Source organism: Macaca nemestrina, chromosome 3 (assembly GCF_043159975.1).
Source record: "Macaca nemestrina isolate mMacNem1 chromosome 3, mMacNem.hap1, whole genome shotgun sequence".
In the NCBI taxonomy this organism is placed as follows: Eukaryota; Metazoa; Chordata; class Mammalia; order Primates; family Cercopithecidae; genus Macaca; species Macaca nemestrina.
Window position 1 is genome coordinate 161,338,568 of NC_092127.1, and position 17,287 is coordinate 161,355,854.

The 17,287-nt window shown below is 33.1% G+C and overlaps 1 protein-coding gene across 3 annotated transcripts in view; it reads left to right on the forward strand.

Annotated features, from left to right (window-relative positions):
* Positions 1-17,287, forward strand: part of LOC105487761 (ArfGAP with RhoGAP domain, ankyrin repeat and PH domain 2) — a 181,612-nt gene that overhangs the window by 114,298 nt on the left and 50,027 nt on the right. For 2 of the 3 annotated variants that reach the window (XR_011621380.1, XM_071093756.1), the window contains exons 20-25: positions 906-1,069; positions 5,553-5,765; positions 9,273-9,378; positions 12,103-12,250; positions 13,719-13,787; positions 16,284-16,358. Coding sequence is in view for 2 of the 3 variants with exons in the window: in XM_071093756.1 (XP_070949857.1) it covers positions 906-1,069; positions 5,553-5,765; positions 9,273-9,378; positions 12,103-12,250; positions 13,719-13,787; positions 16,284-16,358 (775 nt within the window). In the remaining variant the exon portion in view is untranslated. The remainder of the gene's footprint in view (positions 1-905; positions 1,070-5,552; positions 5,766-9,272; positions 9,379-12,102; positions 12,251-13,718; positions 13,788-16,283; positions 16,359-17,287) is intronic. The other variant, XM_071093757.1, reaches the window with a different exon arrangement.

Below are 17,287 nucleotides of genomic sequence, written 5' to 3' on the forward strand. Positions count from 1 at the left end.
CTTTGATATGCTTATTGCACATTAAGGTGAAGATTCTCAAATACAAATATTCTTTAGTAGTACAGTTTATACATTAGTCATTAATGTTATGTCTATTGAGTGTTGTCCTAAGTGCTATTATTATATTTATTTTGCCAATAATGAAACTGAAGCAAAAATAAGGTTGACCCGTCTAAAGTTACAAAGGAAGTAAATGGCAGAGCTAAAATTATGTTCAGAAAGTCTGATTGTCATTCCCACTCTCAGGTGCTCTGTTCTCCTGCTTTTCAGTCACATGGAGATCTGACCTATGAAAATTATAGCCTGGAGATAGGGATTTGGAAGTAAACTAATTTATATGAAAAGATGAAATTACTGGCCTGAATGACATGACCCTGGAGAGTCCATGTAGCTTTTGTGTGTGCTGAGGTTACGACTTTGTCATTCAGAAAGAGGAAGTGAGATTGGGAAAGAGACTGAGTGACCAGAATGATAGGAGGAAAATCCAGAAAGAATTGTGCTCTAAAATTCAAATTGAATGCTAGTTTTTTTTCTCTTTTTAAGAAATAAAATCAAGAATTCTAAAACCTTGAAAAACATAGCCAGAAATATCAGTTAGAAGTCACAGGTGATAGCCACAGTGGTTTTAGTTTAGTTATTCAGAAAGAGAATAAAAGAGGCTGGGGAATGAAAAGAAGTAAGACCATAAATTCAGAGAGCTTCCTCAATGCTATGGAGTGATGTGACTATACACGCCAAAGAGGGATTGAGTGGAAGTTCATGGTGGATGAGAATAAAAGAAGAGTTTTTCTTGCAATAGGTAAGATAGGATCACGATTGTGTGGATTTTAGGGTAATCTGTCTTGGAATAAGATTTTTTTAAAGAGCAAAATTATAATTTGAAATGCTTTTTAAACTTTTAACAGAACATTATACATCCATGGGCATACCAAGTTGGATTTCACAGTCTGGCATACTGCAATTGAAAAAGCAGCAGGTACAGATGGTAATGCTTTACAAGATCAGCAGCTCAGCAAAAATGACGTTCCCATTATAGTGAACAGCTGTATAGCATTTGTTACACAGTATGGTAAGTATCACTGAGTTTTTATTCAACCTCTAGAACTGATCATATCATTCTTACAGGTTTTTAAGTGGTACCTCTATTGGACTGAATTGAAACCCTTTATATTGTAAGTACACTAGTGAAAAATAAAGGCAGATTTACTGTTCAGCTAATTACCATTCCTTCTCCCAATAAGACTCGTTTAAACTATACCATATATTTTTACCATTTCCTCCTTCCTTTACATGCATAAAATATTAAATAACATATTGAAATAATCTAAATTACAATATGTACATAAAAATAGTAGATTACATGTTTTATTCAAGTAAGAAAAAATAGTAGATTGAAGACTATCTTTCAGAGATTACAAGGCTAGATTAAAGCCTACAGTGACACAACACGTCTAAGCATGTTTTTAGAAGTGATGAACTGTGGAACAATATGTAAAATAATTTGCTTCCTTTGGCATACATAAAGTGTGCATGTAGTTTATGTTCAGAAGCATAGCTATTAATTTTCACAATTTTTGCTTATTTTCAACAGATGTTTCAATGAATAGTCTGCAAATAAAAAACACGTTGATCTGTACCATGGTCCAGCTTCATGTCAGTTTTATATGCTATGTTTAGTATTTTAGATATACCTGAAAGATATCCTCTTTTCTTCATGTTTATTTTCAAATGGTTATGAGTTCTCCAAATTCCTTTTATTGCATATATCTTTCATACTGTAAATTTCTTGATGCTATTTTAAATGTGAAAATGTTAAACTGTTGCCATGAGCCCTTTTAACCTGTAGGTAAATGCCATTTATTTAGATTACAAATGTGGAAAAGAGGAAAATGATTTGATATTTTGGATTGTATTAATTTTTTTTGTTCTCCTTATATTAGAGGTATCTTTGGGTGTTTTTAATTTGAAAAGAAGATATAAGTAGTGAGGGCTGCAGTAGAGCATTGTATTATTAGTTAATTGTTTCTTTATCAAGTGCTTATTGTATGCCAGTCACTGGTCTCACTCTTAGAAACACAGTAGTGGAAGTAAAAAGTTCAAGACAAAGCTATGAATCATATCTTCTAGTATGGGAAACTGACAATACACTGATATGTAACAAAATATCAAACTAATGATATGTATAAAGAAAACACTTTTCAGAAATTAAACGTAGGCATATTTTAATCTCTTGTTCTAGGGAGAGTGTCATTTTAAGTATTTTACTTACTTTGTATGTAATGCAAGTGCGATTATTAATGTCCAGATTCATTGTGTTTTTATGATATATGAAAATATATAGATAATCACATATTTGGGCATTACTATAAGAAGTTTCCTGCTATGATAGTATGTTCGTGTTTTTCTTCCTAGCTATAATCATCTGTTAAAAAATGGAGGAAGGAGAATGTTACCTTTATTTGTTACAGCCATTCAGTGTTAGTGTACATTTTGCAGATACACATGAATCACATATATGTTATGTTTTAACAGCATAACCTCATTGGGAATCTTCACAACATGTTAGTTTCATAATGGCATAAGGCCTTTCTTAAGCAAGAAATAATTAAAATATCTTGACTAGCTCTGATGTAGGCAATTTAATGTTTTTCTAGGGAAATCAGAATTTTCCTTGTGTTTATTTGGGTTTAAAATAATTCAGCATTAGATTTTTTTCAACTAAAACTCATATATTATAACAACTTTATACATCTATTACAAGATGCCTTCACTTGCATGTTAGAATAATAAAGCCAATGAAGGATTGTGTTTATATAAATAGATATATACACACACACTTAAATATATACACACATATGTGTACATACATATATTCATATATACACATACATATAGTCATATAACATATGTATAATATAAATGTAAGTATCATATATTTTTATATTATATGTAATTATATATAAAATTGTGTTTGTATTATATATCTACTGAAAGTATATAAATAATCACATATTGGGCACTACAGTAGGAAGCTTCCTGCTATGTAGTATGTTTATGTCATATATATATATATATATATTTATATTCAGAACATTGGGGAAACCTCAGTGCTACCAGCATGTATAGAAGAAAGATTTGGCAGGAACTTAGAAAATACCCAGTGATTATAGGATGCAGATGGTTTCATGGTAGCAATTATTTTGAACCTCCTGAGCTGTGGGTTGAAATCTCAAGACCAATTTTCTGTGCTCATTGTGTCATTGTGTCAAAGTTTGAACTTGACTGAGTTCATAGGATGACTTTTAGGGCTTTAATTTTTAAAAAGTAAATTACACTAGTTCTTGGGGAAAATTATTTCAATTATATAAACAACATTATGTTCAAATTATTTTTCAGTTAACTTACTTGAGTGCCAGCTATTAGAAATTCATTCAGCCAGGGATATATTATCTCAAACGCCTAGTCAGTATTGATTTTTGTAGAACTTGCTTATTCTTGCATTACGCAGTCATTTATTGAATACCTGCAGAGTAGTTCTAGGCACTGTGTAACTGCTGGATATACACGGAGATATGTCACAGAAAATAAGACATCATTTTTGCCTTCTAGAAGTTTGCAGATTTATGAATAAGAGACAAATACATGAGCAGTTACAAGTCAGTGTTAAAATTCTCTAGTAAAGAGGTTCAGGGGGTGCTTCCGGTGTCCATGGTATAGGGGTAAATTTCACCCAGAGAAGGCGTGGTATCAGAGAGCTTCATAGGTAAAGCACAGTGCTTACCATGAGCCCTAAGAGAAAATGGGAGCTAGTTAGGAGAAGAGGATAGGGATTCTAGGAGGAGAAAAAGTGTGTGCCAAGGTATAGAGTCACAAATTTTGTGCTGGGAGCTTTGTGGTATTAAATGTGGTCAGAGCTTAGTGTAAGGAGAAGGAGTCAATCAATATAAAAGGCAACAGGTTAGACCAAGTCAGGTAAGGTTTAATATACAAACTAAAATCCTCAAACTTTGCCTCATAGGCAGCAAGAGGGCAGTATTCGGATTTTTAAGCTTGTTGGTAACACATACAGAACTGAATTTTAGATCATGCTGCTTTATCATTGTTGAGACACACAGAGGGCTGCGTAAAAATATGGGCAAGGAGTTGTGACAATGTAGTAAGAACTCAGTGCACAAATAATAGCATATGGGATGGAAAGGAGAGGACAGTTGTGAGAGTGAGATCATGATGAAGAATCTATGTGATGCAGTACTGCATTTTTTTGTTTTTAATGTGCTGATTGAGAAATAAATACTCTGACTTGTAAAGGGCTAGGAAGAAGGCAATGCCATATATTGAGGTAGAGAGGAACAAGATAAAGAACATGGTGGGGGTGGAAAGTGAGGTAGTAAACAGGGCAAGAGAATTAATTCCTTTGGGTTATTTTTATTTGCCATAAGATGTATGGGTGTATGTGTATATGTTGCATGTATATGTAATGGTGTGTGTATATATATGTGTATGTATAAAATCATGGAAATTAAAACCTGAGTTAAAATATTTATGTAGAAGTGATGAGGTTGGATGGGTTCTCACCCAGTGGGCAGGAAGAGAAGAGAATTGAGGAAGGATCCCTGGGATGACCACTAAGTATTAGATGAGCAGAAAAAGTTAGAAGACTGAGAGAGCAATCAGAGGGAAGGGAGAAAAAAAGAGATATGAAATCATGATGTCATGAAAGTTATGGGGTTAAAAGAATTTACACGGTTTCATTCAGAATGTCAAATGCTGCAAGGAGTTCTCCCTAGATAAAAACTGAAAAGCATCCAGAAAAAAAGAACGTTGTTAATATTCTTGGTGAAGGGTGACCCCAACAGAATGGGGATTGGGCAGAGATGCAAGATTGTGTGGTCAAAGGATTAACAGGCTTGTGAGATGGTAGAAGGAATAAATATAGGAAATTCAGCCTGGTTGTGAAAGGAACAGGGAGAAGAAGCCTGGGAGAAGGCAAGGGAGGCTTTTGGAGTTTGAATTATTGTCATTGTTATCATCACTCTTCCTCCTATCCACTGCCCCTTTTATTTGGTATGGAGCACTTTATGAATCAGTAACCATGAAAAAGAGGTAACCCAAATCTCCACAGGAAATAAGGTGAAGATGGGAGCATTCAGAAATTAATATACAATATCGGGGCAGGAGGGTGATGACATTTATACCAGAGAGGCTCACTTTTGTCAGTGAGAAATGGAAGTAAGTTGTTTGCTGGGAGACTAAGTGAAGACAGGGCACTTTAAGTAAAAGAACATTTGAAAAAGGTACTATGGAGAGCTGGAGGAAGGACTGATCAGGAGCTTGCTAAAAGCTGAGTCTGCGATGATTTGCTCATTAGGTTTACATTTTAAATACTAAAATGAGGGATAAGAAGCCTTTCCTGCTCATGCATGTTTATATCATCTGTTGTGTAATGATTTCATCATCTTACTCATCATCTCAACACAAACATTTGTTTCATTTTTAAAATATCAAACTGGCTTTTGTATTTAGACTTTAAAAATATAATATTTTTAACAAAGGTTTAGGATGTAAATATATCTATCAGAAGAATGGTGATCCTTTGCATATAAGTGAACTCCTGGAGAGTTTCAAAAAGGATGCAAGAAGCTTTAAATTGAGGGCTGGAAAACATCAGCTTGAAGATGTGACGGGTGTGTTGAAAAGTTTTCTCTCTGACATTGATGATGCGCTGCTTACCAAGGAGCTCTACCCATACTGGATCTCTGCTTTAGGTAACATTTATACAGATATATATATATAGATATGTGTGCGTGTGTATATATATTATACAGACCATAATACATGCTTGCCTTTTAATACTTAGACTTTTTTGATTAGTTGAAATTTTAATTGAAAGAAAAAATGTACATAATGGCTTAGAACAGAAATTGTATAAATATCAATAGCTGTTTCAGTCTATCTCAAGAGAAATTAAAAATATTTGCTCAATCATTTGGTATATACTTAGTTTTCAGTCGATTTCTTAGTTCATACTTTGCTTTAACTTTGGAATGTTATACTCAAGTCCATGTGTGCTACTAATTTCCCATTAAAAATAAAATGAAGCATTTACTATATGATTCATTTTGCAAGATAGTGTATAACAGTTTTTAACTGTTGCTTCATTTATCCTAGATTCCATCTAATGAAATAGAATTTTGTTATACACTGTAAGAGAAGCTAATTAAGAGATGACCCTAGGAAAGGAGTTGATTAAATCCCTCGTGGGTCAAATTAATTTCAGTAAAGCCTGTAAACAAGTCCTTTTATTGAAACATTACAATAACAAAGACTTAAATGTAAATATTGCCTTTAATTCCACCTTTTTAATAAAGATGCTTTTGTTTATCCATATTATAGTCCTTTTCTCTACTTTTGTAATTTATGTATATAACATTTTTATTTTTATTAATACACCATAACCATTTCTCATATATCTATAATATTTTCCAAATGATAATTTTCAGTCCTCCATTGTTCTAGGTTTTAAAACTTACTTTTGAATTAGTCTATAATTATAATATGTTTGTCTCGTATATATTTAATCTGTTTCAAGATTTGGAAAATGGCTTTTGAATCTGGTCACATGGCATTCCTCTAATGAGAAGTAATTTTCCTCATTGAAAGTATTTGTTTGATCTAAAACAATTGATATATTTAAAGATATTTTTGAAATGATGTCACAAAACACGCACAGTTTGAAAATTATCCCAAGAATGACCCTAGTTAGTGTCAGGAAGAGTAGCATTACAACGAAAATAAAGTTTCTCATGATACAACTACCTGTCAGAAGTCTTTCATTTGCCTTCTGTTTCTCAAATCAGTAGGGTTCACTGTAATACCAAGAATACTTGATTATATAATTTTCTAAGATATAAAATGCAGAGATAAATACATTGCTTTAATCTCAGTTACCCTGCAACCCTCATTTTTGTTTTAAGAAAGTTTTATTGAAATGTGTGAAGCTGTTTAGAGTATCTCTACTTCATAAAGACTTATAATTTGTCTTTATTATAAAATTGGTTATCAGTAGTACATGGCAAGGCTGGGCATGGTGGCTCACGACTATAATCCCAGCATTTGGGGAGGCCAAGGCAGGAGAATAGCTTGAGGCCAGGAGTTCGAGACCAGCCTGGACGACATAGTGAAACCTTGTGTCTGCAAAAAAAAAAAAAAAAAAAAAAGCGTTAACTCAGGCATGGTGATGTGCTCCTGTAGTCTCAGCTATTCTGAGGACTGAGGTGGGAGGATCACAGGAGCCCAGGAATTCCAGGCTTCAGTGAGTTGTGGTGGTGCCACTGTATTCCAGCCTGGGTGACAGAGCTGAGACGCTGCCTCTTTAAAAACAACAACAACAGGTGACAAATACACATTTGCTAAAGTTGTCAAACTGAGTGACAAACAAGTCTTCACTGTTGTCAGTCTACCAGAACGAGGCAGTCAGCAGGGGTCAGAGTGTGTACGAAAAGAATGTGTTCACCTTTGCCTTGCCTGTGAATTCTTTGAGAATTTATTTGGAGAAGGCTTTGAATACTGGGTCAAGTAACCTTTAACTCCTTTGCTTTTGCAAACAATATAGTTCGGCCAGACCCTTCAATAGTGGCCATGTTGGACCTGAAAAGAATAAACCAGTACCCTCTGAGTGAATTCATAAAACTCTTTTGACGCACTGTGTACTTGAGGTAGAGAATGCCTTATAGCCATGTACCACCTATATTTATACGACATATGATCTGTTCTAGGAACACTGTTAAATTCTGTGTCTAGTTGAATTGCTCATTGTATTTTCTATATGGCCTGAAATCTTTCCTGAGTTTTACTTTCAATTTATTTAGCTTTATTTTGAAAATATCTATTTTATAAGATGTGTGAAAATATGTGTACTAGCATGACTTTTTGTTTTAAGCATAGTAGTGTTAAATTTTAAGGAATAAATGCAATTTATCCTACAGTTAGAAACTAGATAACATGAGGATAAATGTTTAGATTATACTGAGAATTATACATAATTAATTTCCAGTAATGTCTTTGAATGTAATTTGGGTGTTTCCTCCTCTTTCTTATAGAGAGTCATCTACTAGTGCACTTAATTCAGTATACTCATGTGTATGGTTATTGATCTCATGTACAGTCTAAATCAGGACAAAAGAGATATCACTTGCAATTTTGAATAGGAGTGCACTTGAAAACTGTGTCATACAGAGTTTCTTACCTAGCCAGGGATCCTAATGTCCTTTACAAGTGACTTTGTACTTTTAAGACAACATTAGTGTGCTGCTGATTTTCTGTGAACAGAAGAGGTAAGGCTAAGCAAGAAATAAAATAATCTTGTATCCAAAGATAGGTGCGAATTGAGAGGAAATAATAAGTGTGGTCTCCTTGAGTTATCAAGTCAGCACAAGTGATTTATTTGAAGAATGATCTATTTCCACTGTCAGGTGGTATAGGCTAAACTGTCAGTGCATGTCCTCTACAGAGAGTCTAGATTTTGGGGGGGTTCCTGTCTCTAGTTTCTCCAGATATTTGCCTTCTTGGAGTTAGGTGAGTGGAGGGTAATTCCTTTTCATCCTCCTCTCCATGAACCAACAAATTTCTGTTCATGACAAAAGCAGGAGGTCTGTCATCCTCTAAATCCAGATTGTAGTTATTAAGGACTGGGCTTGACTTCTTCCATTGTAGTCTCACCTTTTCAAAAGATTTGAAAGTACACTTTATCTGGATCGAAGGGGTGCTGTATAGTTCATAGTTCCAGGATGGTTCATAGCTTTGGAAATATTTTTATAATTTCGTGAGAAACAAAAATCAGAAATGTCATTTTCAAATACAATTGATAAAACATTTCCTTAGCCAGAGTTAAAATACTTTTGGCTTAATTCTTCAGTTTGTACTCCAGTTTGAATAGTTAATTGAATGTATTCCCATTAAGTTAAAGTTCAGTATTCCATAAAGTAGAAGATAAAAAAATACAATCCCTCCTAATCTTGTATTTTAAAAGTTATTTGTTTTCAATTATAAATTATAAGAACTGGAGCACATAGTGCTGGAATGTTATGTAAATAAATACTTTTCCAGATTGATAGAAAATTACTTTAGAACTTCGAACAATTGTCTACTGAAACTTGATTGTATCACTTATTAAAATGCGTTTGTTTGTGACTATTTTACAGTACTGCTGATAGACGAATTCATAACATTGATAATTAGTTTAGGCCTCAAAATTGTTTTTTTTCCCCCTCCAGATGCGCAAGATGACAAGGAAAGAATTAAAAAATATGGAGCATTTATACGTTCTCTTCCAGGGGTCAACCGAGCAACACTAGCAGCTATCATTGAACACCTGTATAGGTGGGTAGATGAATGAACTTTTCTAGACATTTCAAACACAGCACTCAATAAGTCACTATTTCTTATGTGATTGTGAATCTTTCTACATATCATAAGAGCTCATGTTAGTCTGTCTTTCTGTAATTAAGTCACATTTACAGATAAATAGTGCTAGTAATTTCTTAATCAGAACTGATCATATACAGTATCCTCAAAGGCATCTGATGCATAAGCAAGAATTTTAGAACTCAATTGGTTTGGAAGCTGGAGAATGAACGATGTGCAAGGAGCAGAATTTTGTAACAAGGATCTGTCTGTGAGGACAGTATTTTCTCATGGCGGACATTTCTTTATTATCAGTTTATATCTTAACTGACCTTTATATTTTGGTATCAGGCTATTGATACAATGAGGAAATTTTAAAAATCAAAAACAATTTTCTATGTCAAGGCATGAAAGTCTCCTTGCATTTGGAAAGCTATAAGGAATATAATGGTGCCTTTACAAATGAGGTCTGAAGGATGAGGACATTTGAAAATAACCTTTTAAGTTAAAACTGTTTTTTTTTAATCTTAGCAAGAATTATTACAAAAACTTAAATAAATGTAAATTTTGATTAAAGAATATATTGTCGCTCGCTGAATGGATGAAATACTCGCTTGAATAAATTTCTGTAAAGCTGGATTTTGCTAAAAGTACCTTATTTGCAGTGTCCATTTAGAAATCTTTCACAATTTGTGTTCTTTCCTCTTGTTCTTTTCTTTCCCAACCACTACTTCTCATTTATATCAGCTCCATTATTGTAAAACTGATTTTCTTACTGCTTCATACAAATATAGTCTACATTATATAGTCCTATCTCTATGCCTATGAGACGTTGAGACAAACTTTAATATAGAGAATGTTAGCATGCAGCATGGAATTATAGAGGATAAATTGAACGATTCATTGCGCGTTGTGGTCCGGGGGATGCATCTGTGCTTCAGATTTAAAGAGACATATGAACTGGGCGTGAAAGAAGAGTATGAGAAATGAGTGAAGGATAATGTCTGGGACATAGGAGTACTAGGAGATGAGAGGGTTATAGTTGGCTGGCAGGAAGTTGTGGAAGACTTTGTAGGTCATGCAAAAACATTTGAATTTTATCCTTTAAGTGATAAAAGTAACTGATCAAATGTTTTAGGATAATAATCCCTATGATGGGATTGGTAGGGAAGATGTAGCATAGAGGCAGATAAGCTAACTAGGAAACAGTTTTGTTGAGTTTCTGATGAGAAGACCCGGAGGAGAAGGGACTGGTCAAGCTGAATATGGAACATTGGAAATGTTAACACCTCGGAGCAGAGAAGTAAAGGAAGAAAAGGAAACACTATATTATACCTATTTTGTCCCAGAAACTAAGGCAGCCGCTTAAACTAAAGACAAGAGAAGTGAAAAGTGCCAAAGGGGATGATATTACAGAAGGAAGTCTCAAGAAATACAGGAATGTCCTTAAAGATAATGTCCTTAAAAGATTGAGAGGAAAATTTGGATGAGGACAAGTTGATTTAGCATTTAATTCAATCCCTACCCTAGCTAAAAGACCATTTCTGCCATCAGTAATATCCACTAAATTCCATTCACAATGGGATTAAAGAGTTTCTGACTGTGAGATACTTAGATTCTAGTAACAGAGACAGACATGCAGATGAATTTTCCAGATGTTTACAATTAAGTGTAGTGTGAAAGCGTAGACATTGTTTTGAGAGGGATGTTCACAATTATTACATCCTCTTCTATTAAATTCCAGCCCCTTTTGCACCTTATAAATCACATGTGATGATTGCCCTTGCACCGTCTCTGCTATGCAGTTTGGTATTTTATTATGAATTCCCTACATTATCATGTATATTGCTATCATGTTTATTCACCTTTTCTTGTAGCTACCTGAATCTGTGTTCTTCATAGATGGGAATGTCCAGCTTAGTCTTAACTACATTCATTTGATGGAGTTACTATGTTCATTTGAGGGAGTGTGCCACTTACAGTTCTCATCTGTTACATTTTTAGCAATGTTACTTTCCCTTTCTTGGGGATGATGCTTCAGGGAGTTGTTTTGGGTTTTTTTGTAAACTTTTAAATTCATGGGTACAGTGTGTAGGTTTGTTACATAGTTAAACTTGTGTCATGGGGAAAAAATGTAATTGCATTTTAAAATAGTCTACTTTGTGATCATTTATTTTGAATAACTGTACGGACACATGTGCCCAAATATTCTTTCTCATTTGATTTGCACTAACGGGAACATTTAGCCCAGCTTTGCAACTGGAATTTGGAACTGTCAATTATATGCCTAATAACCTACCTTTTTTGCCTGTTTTCTGCATACCTCCTACCCCATTTCCTCCTCCTATGCTGCAGCCCCACAAACCATTTTACACCATTCAGCAAGCATATTTCTATGCTTTGGCCACAGGTTGTTTTATAGTTTGCAATTGTTTGGATATGGTCAGCCCTTTCTCTAAATCAACAATTAAGTATGACTTTGTAACTTTTACTAATCCATTTAATAGTACTTTTTCTCATGTTCTTAACTAGATTATAAGCTACTTGGAAGAAAGAACCATGTGTTTTTAAGTCACTACTGTATCTTTTATATCAGAGAATTTCAATATTGATGTGCTTAAAAATTGATAAACTGGCTTCCTGTTCTATGAAATTTCCAAATAGAAGTGTATCATAATGAACTATGCTTTTCTCTAACAGGGTTCAGAAATGCTCAGAAATCAATCACATGAATGCCCATAATTTGGCCTTGGTCTTTTCATCCTGTTTGTTTCAAACGAAAGGACAAACTAGTGAAGAAGTGAATGTAATTGAGGACCTAATTAATAATTATGTAGAAATATTTGAGGTAAATATTTTGTATCCTGCCCTTGTTAAAATGGTTATAATGTCACTGTTTGCCAACATATATATATATATATGTTTTAGGGTGTTATTACTCAGATCTTTATTCATATTTAGAAATATGTAAAATAAGGAATAGTCATTTTAAAAAAATATAGGCATAAGTAGCTTTTAAGCTATAGTCATTATTTAAATTTGGTTGCATTTAAAACTTTTTACCATCTGATGTCTGTTGGACAGAATATTTCTATCTACAGGATTTTTTGCTTGTGTTTTCTTTTTCTTCATGTGTATGAGTTATATCTACTTAGAGGTATAAAGTTATACATTGAACAATTCATTAATAAATACCAGACTCTTAAATTCTGCAGTTGAAAGCACTTTGGTTTTTTCTTTTACTTGTGTCACCAATTGGGGAAAAAAAGCACATTCTAAAATATTATTGTTCTATGCATTTTACTAAGTAATCTGGTTTAATTGACTTTTTAATTTTCCATTTTATAAAGTTAATATTTTCATGTTTCATCAGAAAGCTGTTGGAATAGGAATGATATCTTGGTTCAAAGAAGTAAAATTAGAGGAAATAAGCCCAGGATTCAAATTGGTGGATTTGGGCGAAAGGTCCAGTTCTATTATATAACTAGTTCTAGCATCTCCATTTTGTCATTTAACCTTTTGAACATTCCCTTAAATGGTGTTTATGAGTCCGCTTCTTTTCTGGAAGTATGGCTATACCACATGACGTCAAGAGGGTTAGTGTAATCAGTTACCATTGTAGAGTTCTTACATTCTTATTATAATCACTTATCATAAGACAAGAAAAAGGAGCTATTTTAATAAAACAAAATATCACAGTCTGTATCTTAATTCACATAGGAATAGACACCAGATTGTGGGATTGTCTTTGCTCTTTGATCTCCTCTTTACTTCTTTCTATATGTGTCCACTGTTTTTTGATCAATAGCAACTTCTTCGCAATAATCTGATGCTGAGAAAATAAAGATTTAGAAAAATATGATGTATGGCTTTACATGCTGTCTCTACTTTCTGTATTTGTAGTTTTCCATTAATAAAATGGTTATCTTCATAGTTATGTTAAACTTTACCTAAATGATGGAAATTTAATAAGCACTTAATGAACATTTCAGTTTGATAAATGAGCTTTGTTTCTCAACCTGCATAAACTTAAACCAGTCATCAGAGCCTTTGCTTAAGTTTCCTAAGAAATAGAACTTCCATCAATGCAATTGCAGCCTGAAGTAGTGTCATCATAAAATATTTTGAACTTTAGGATACTCTATCTTGTTTATTTTATTTCCGACCTAGCTATGTGGGCTCATACTGATTCCGATGGCCATTCTCATTTATTTTTAAGTTGTTGGTATTTAAATTCCTGAAGATTACATGAGGATGAGTGTCATCACTCTTCGTATTCTACATTATTAGAATGTCCCGAATTATATTTTAAACAGGTTAAAGAAGATCAAGTCAAACAAATGGACATAGAAAATAGCTTTATTACCAAGTGGAAAGACACCCAAGTGAGTAGTAATAGTTAGCTCTCTAAAGAATTAAACAAAACAGAAACTTCCATTGTAAGTAAAGATATTTGCTGTGTGTATTTTCAAGTTCCTAATTTAAGCAAAGTAAAAGTAATGGGTGAAAAAAACAACAATTAAGTAAATTGGTTGTGTTATTCTGCAACCTGATACATACATGCAAAATATGCTAATGTAAAATTTTAAAAGTAGAGGGAAAGTCAGTTTTAATTTACCTCTCAAGGTTTTCTTTGTAAGATCAACTTTTGTGTATAAAAACCATGACTGAAAATGCTAATGGATTTCAAAGGAAGCATTTAAAGCCAAAGAAATACTTAGAGTAAATTGAAAATTCAGACAGCCTAGTGATTCTTTTTTGTTATTATGAAATTATAAATTATTTCTTATATGCTTTTGCTTTGCATGCTTTCAGATGATTGTATTAATGGAATGCGTCTAATGTGATCTTTGTAACACATTCTAATTTTTGTCCTAAGTTGACTTTTCTACATCCTGTCCTGTTTTCCTCAATCACATTGTACTGGATTTTTGTGTTCCGGTTGCACTATGCTTGTTTGTTGAATATTCACTGGAATTTCTTAAGGCTGATCATTAGTCATCTTCTAGTAACTAGGAGTTAAGAGTGGATTCAGGGTACCAATATAAATGATAGAAATGGATCAAATGAGCTCTGTTTACAGATAGATAATGAGGCAAATGCTTTTTTGCTAGAAACTAAAGTCTCCTCAGTCCTGAAATATCCACAGCTAACTAGAGGAGTCATTGAAGCTGTCATTCCATACAAAAAAAAAAAAAAAAAATAGAGGAAGGCTTAGATCAGTACTAATACTATGATATTAATGAATTATTTTCTCCATTTTGACCCAGAGTAATTATGCAGGTTCCAAAGGAGTTAGCTTTAACCTTAATCTAGCTCATTATCAATTATCTTAAATTCTCACTTTTTTGGGAAGCAGAGAGGAAGACTTTAGCCATGAAATAAAGGATTGTGTGAGGCTGAGAGGTAACCCCTGACCATACTATCTACATTGTTATTTAAAAGGTTTGAGTATCTTTTTGCGTTTTTTATCTTTTATATTTACAGTATAATAAAGAAATAAGTTTTGAATGCTTTCAATTCAGTCTGTATAAGTAAGTAAAAACAAGAAATACAGTATTTGGAAATGATAAGTAAAAGAGTCTGGGAAAATCTGTTTTTTTTTTTTACTTAAAATTTTCCTCTAATTCATTTAAAACTGTCTTCTGGAGTATTTTTTTCTGACATTCAGTCTCTTTGTCTTACCCCTGTTTGAATTTCTTACCTATTCTTCTTTTTTATTTCACTCTATAAGTTTTTTGTATTTGCTTTTTAAGCTTTAAAATGTGTCCTTCCTGGAGAGCTGTTTATGCAAACATAGTGAAAAGCAAAAGTGTCAACTGTATGTTTTCCTTACTGGAATGTATCTGTAGCATTGTAAGTCAGGAGGAAAAACTGGAAATAAGCTTTTCTAAGCCTGTAATGCCAGAAAAATTAAGGAACTTTTTCAAAGTTCACCTTTAATGTTTTTCTCAAAGTTTACTCATTAGATTTTATGCTGAGGCAAATTTAATTTGAGAATTATTTCTTGATTATGATCTTTTTTATTTAAATCAGGTGATATTGTTTCTAATTGGTTACATAACTTAAGGGAACTTCTGAAAAAAGTTACTCAAAATATTTTTCATAGATTAATTTGGTTCTTTGTTAACCTCCTATATGGTTAATCTATATAGTTATGATATCCTAAGGCCTTTTATTTTCAGGCTTGCATCTTCTTCACTTAGTCTGTCTTTTGGGATATAATGATGACCTAAATTAGTACTTAATTCTTGGCCAAAGATAATTAAAAACTTCTTTTTATTGTCTACCATATTCCATGAATGACCTCACTTTTATTTTCATTTCTAAATTTATGTTATTTGTAGTTTTAATATAGCTCTGACATAGTTTATTCTCAAAGTTCAATTTTCAGCCATATCTTCTCTTTAAAAATGTAGCAAGCCATATTTTGCCTTTTAAATATTGGTATCATGCACACATTACAGCTTGAAGCAAAATTACATGTGGTTTGTTTTCACCTCTCATTTTGTTTATCCTGTTAACGTACATGCTGATGGCTCCTACGACTTCTGTTGTCGTAGCCAGTATATTTCCATTGTAGCTGGATTCATTATTTTAGGAAGAATGTAAGGGTGTTTGAGAGCACTAAGCTCCTGAGTAAGAGATAAAAAAGAAAATCATTGTGATTGTTGTTACTGATTATAACATTTGTGTAAATGCCTTGTCCTTAACCGTGTCTGGAAATGGGCACATCATGCTTGCGAATGGCGGAATTGAGCTTGTTTCATTGTTATAAAATATTCAAAAATATGCCTGGGGCTTTATAACTGTCTTCAGTTTCAAATGTGTGTTTTTACAACATATTTACCTGTGTTGTTTCTACCTCTGCCCTTTTCTAGGTTTCCCAGGCTGGAGATTTGTTAATTGAAGTATATGTAGAAAGGAAGGAACCTGACTGTAGTATTATAATTCGGGTAAGTTCTAAAGGCGGCTGTAAAGAGGACTGTTGGAAGTCACAAATGTTAGCATTATTTTACATATTTTGAATTTTCCATTATTATATTTTATGTTACTTCTCCAGTTCAAACGACTGCCAACATAGACTTTTTATACTGATATCCCCCAGGAATTCTGTATTTTAATCATTTGGAAAGAGAACATCTTATGTGCTTTGGATTACGTGTTAAGATTTTCTTCAGGTTCTGCAAAATACCCCGAGCTTAAATACTTGCTCTTCCCCTTCCTAGCTTCCTGACATTACACAAATTATTTGCTCTAGGCCTCAGTGTTCTCACCTGTAGAATGAGAAAAAATCACAGTATTACATCATAGCATTGATGTGAGGACTCTGTAAGATAATGCATGTAAAACCCTTAGCACATTGCTGAGCATGTGTTTAATAAATAACTATTACTACTAGAGCTGTTACTATTAATAATAATCCCTCACCCTTGTTTTCTATACTTTAGCATCCAGTCTTCCAATTTATTTGAATATAACTCTGGGACATTTATTTGGATAACTCTTTTATTCCTTGAGAGTACTAATCATTTGTGATGAATTTAAAATAGATCTTTCTCATGCCACTATATTTAGTAATTTGTCTGCCTTACAGATAGTAACTGATATTTCAGGTTGCTATTTGGTAAGACTGATTTATTTGTATGAACAATAGACATTCTGCCATGTAACAGAAATTTAGCTTTAGCTACTTATCATTTTTAAAGTCCAGGATTAAACAGAGTCACAACATTAGATATATTTGGACTTAAGTTAAATATATTTTGATTTTAAGTTTTGTGTTTCTAATGATTATGAATTGTGACTGTATACCAATTAAGTACATTACTTGGTACATGAAGCTGAAATATTAACACTGTAATTATAGGCTTTGTCTTTACGA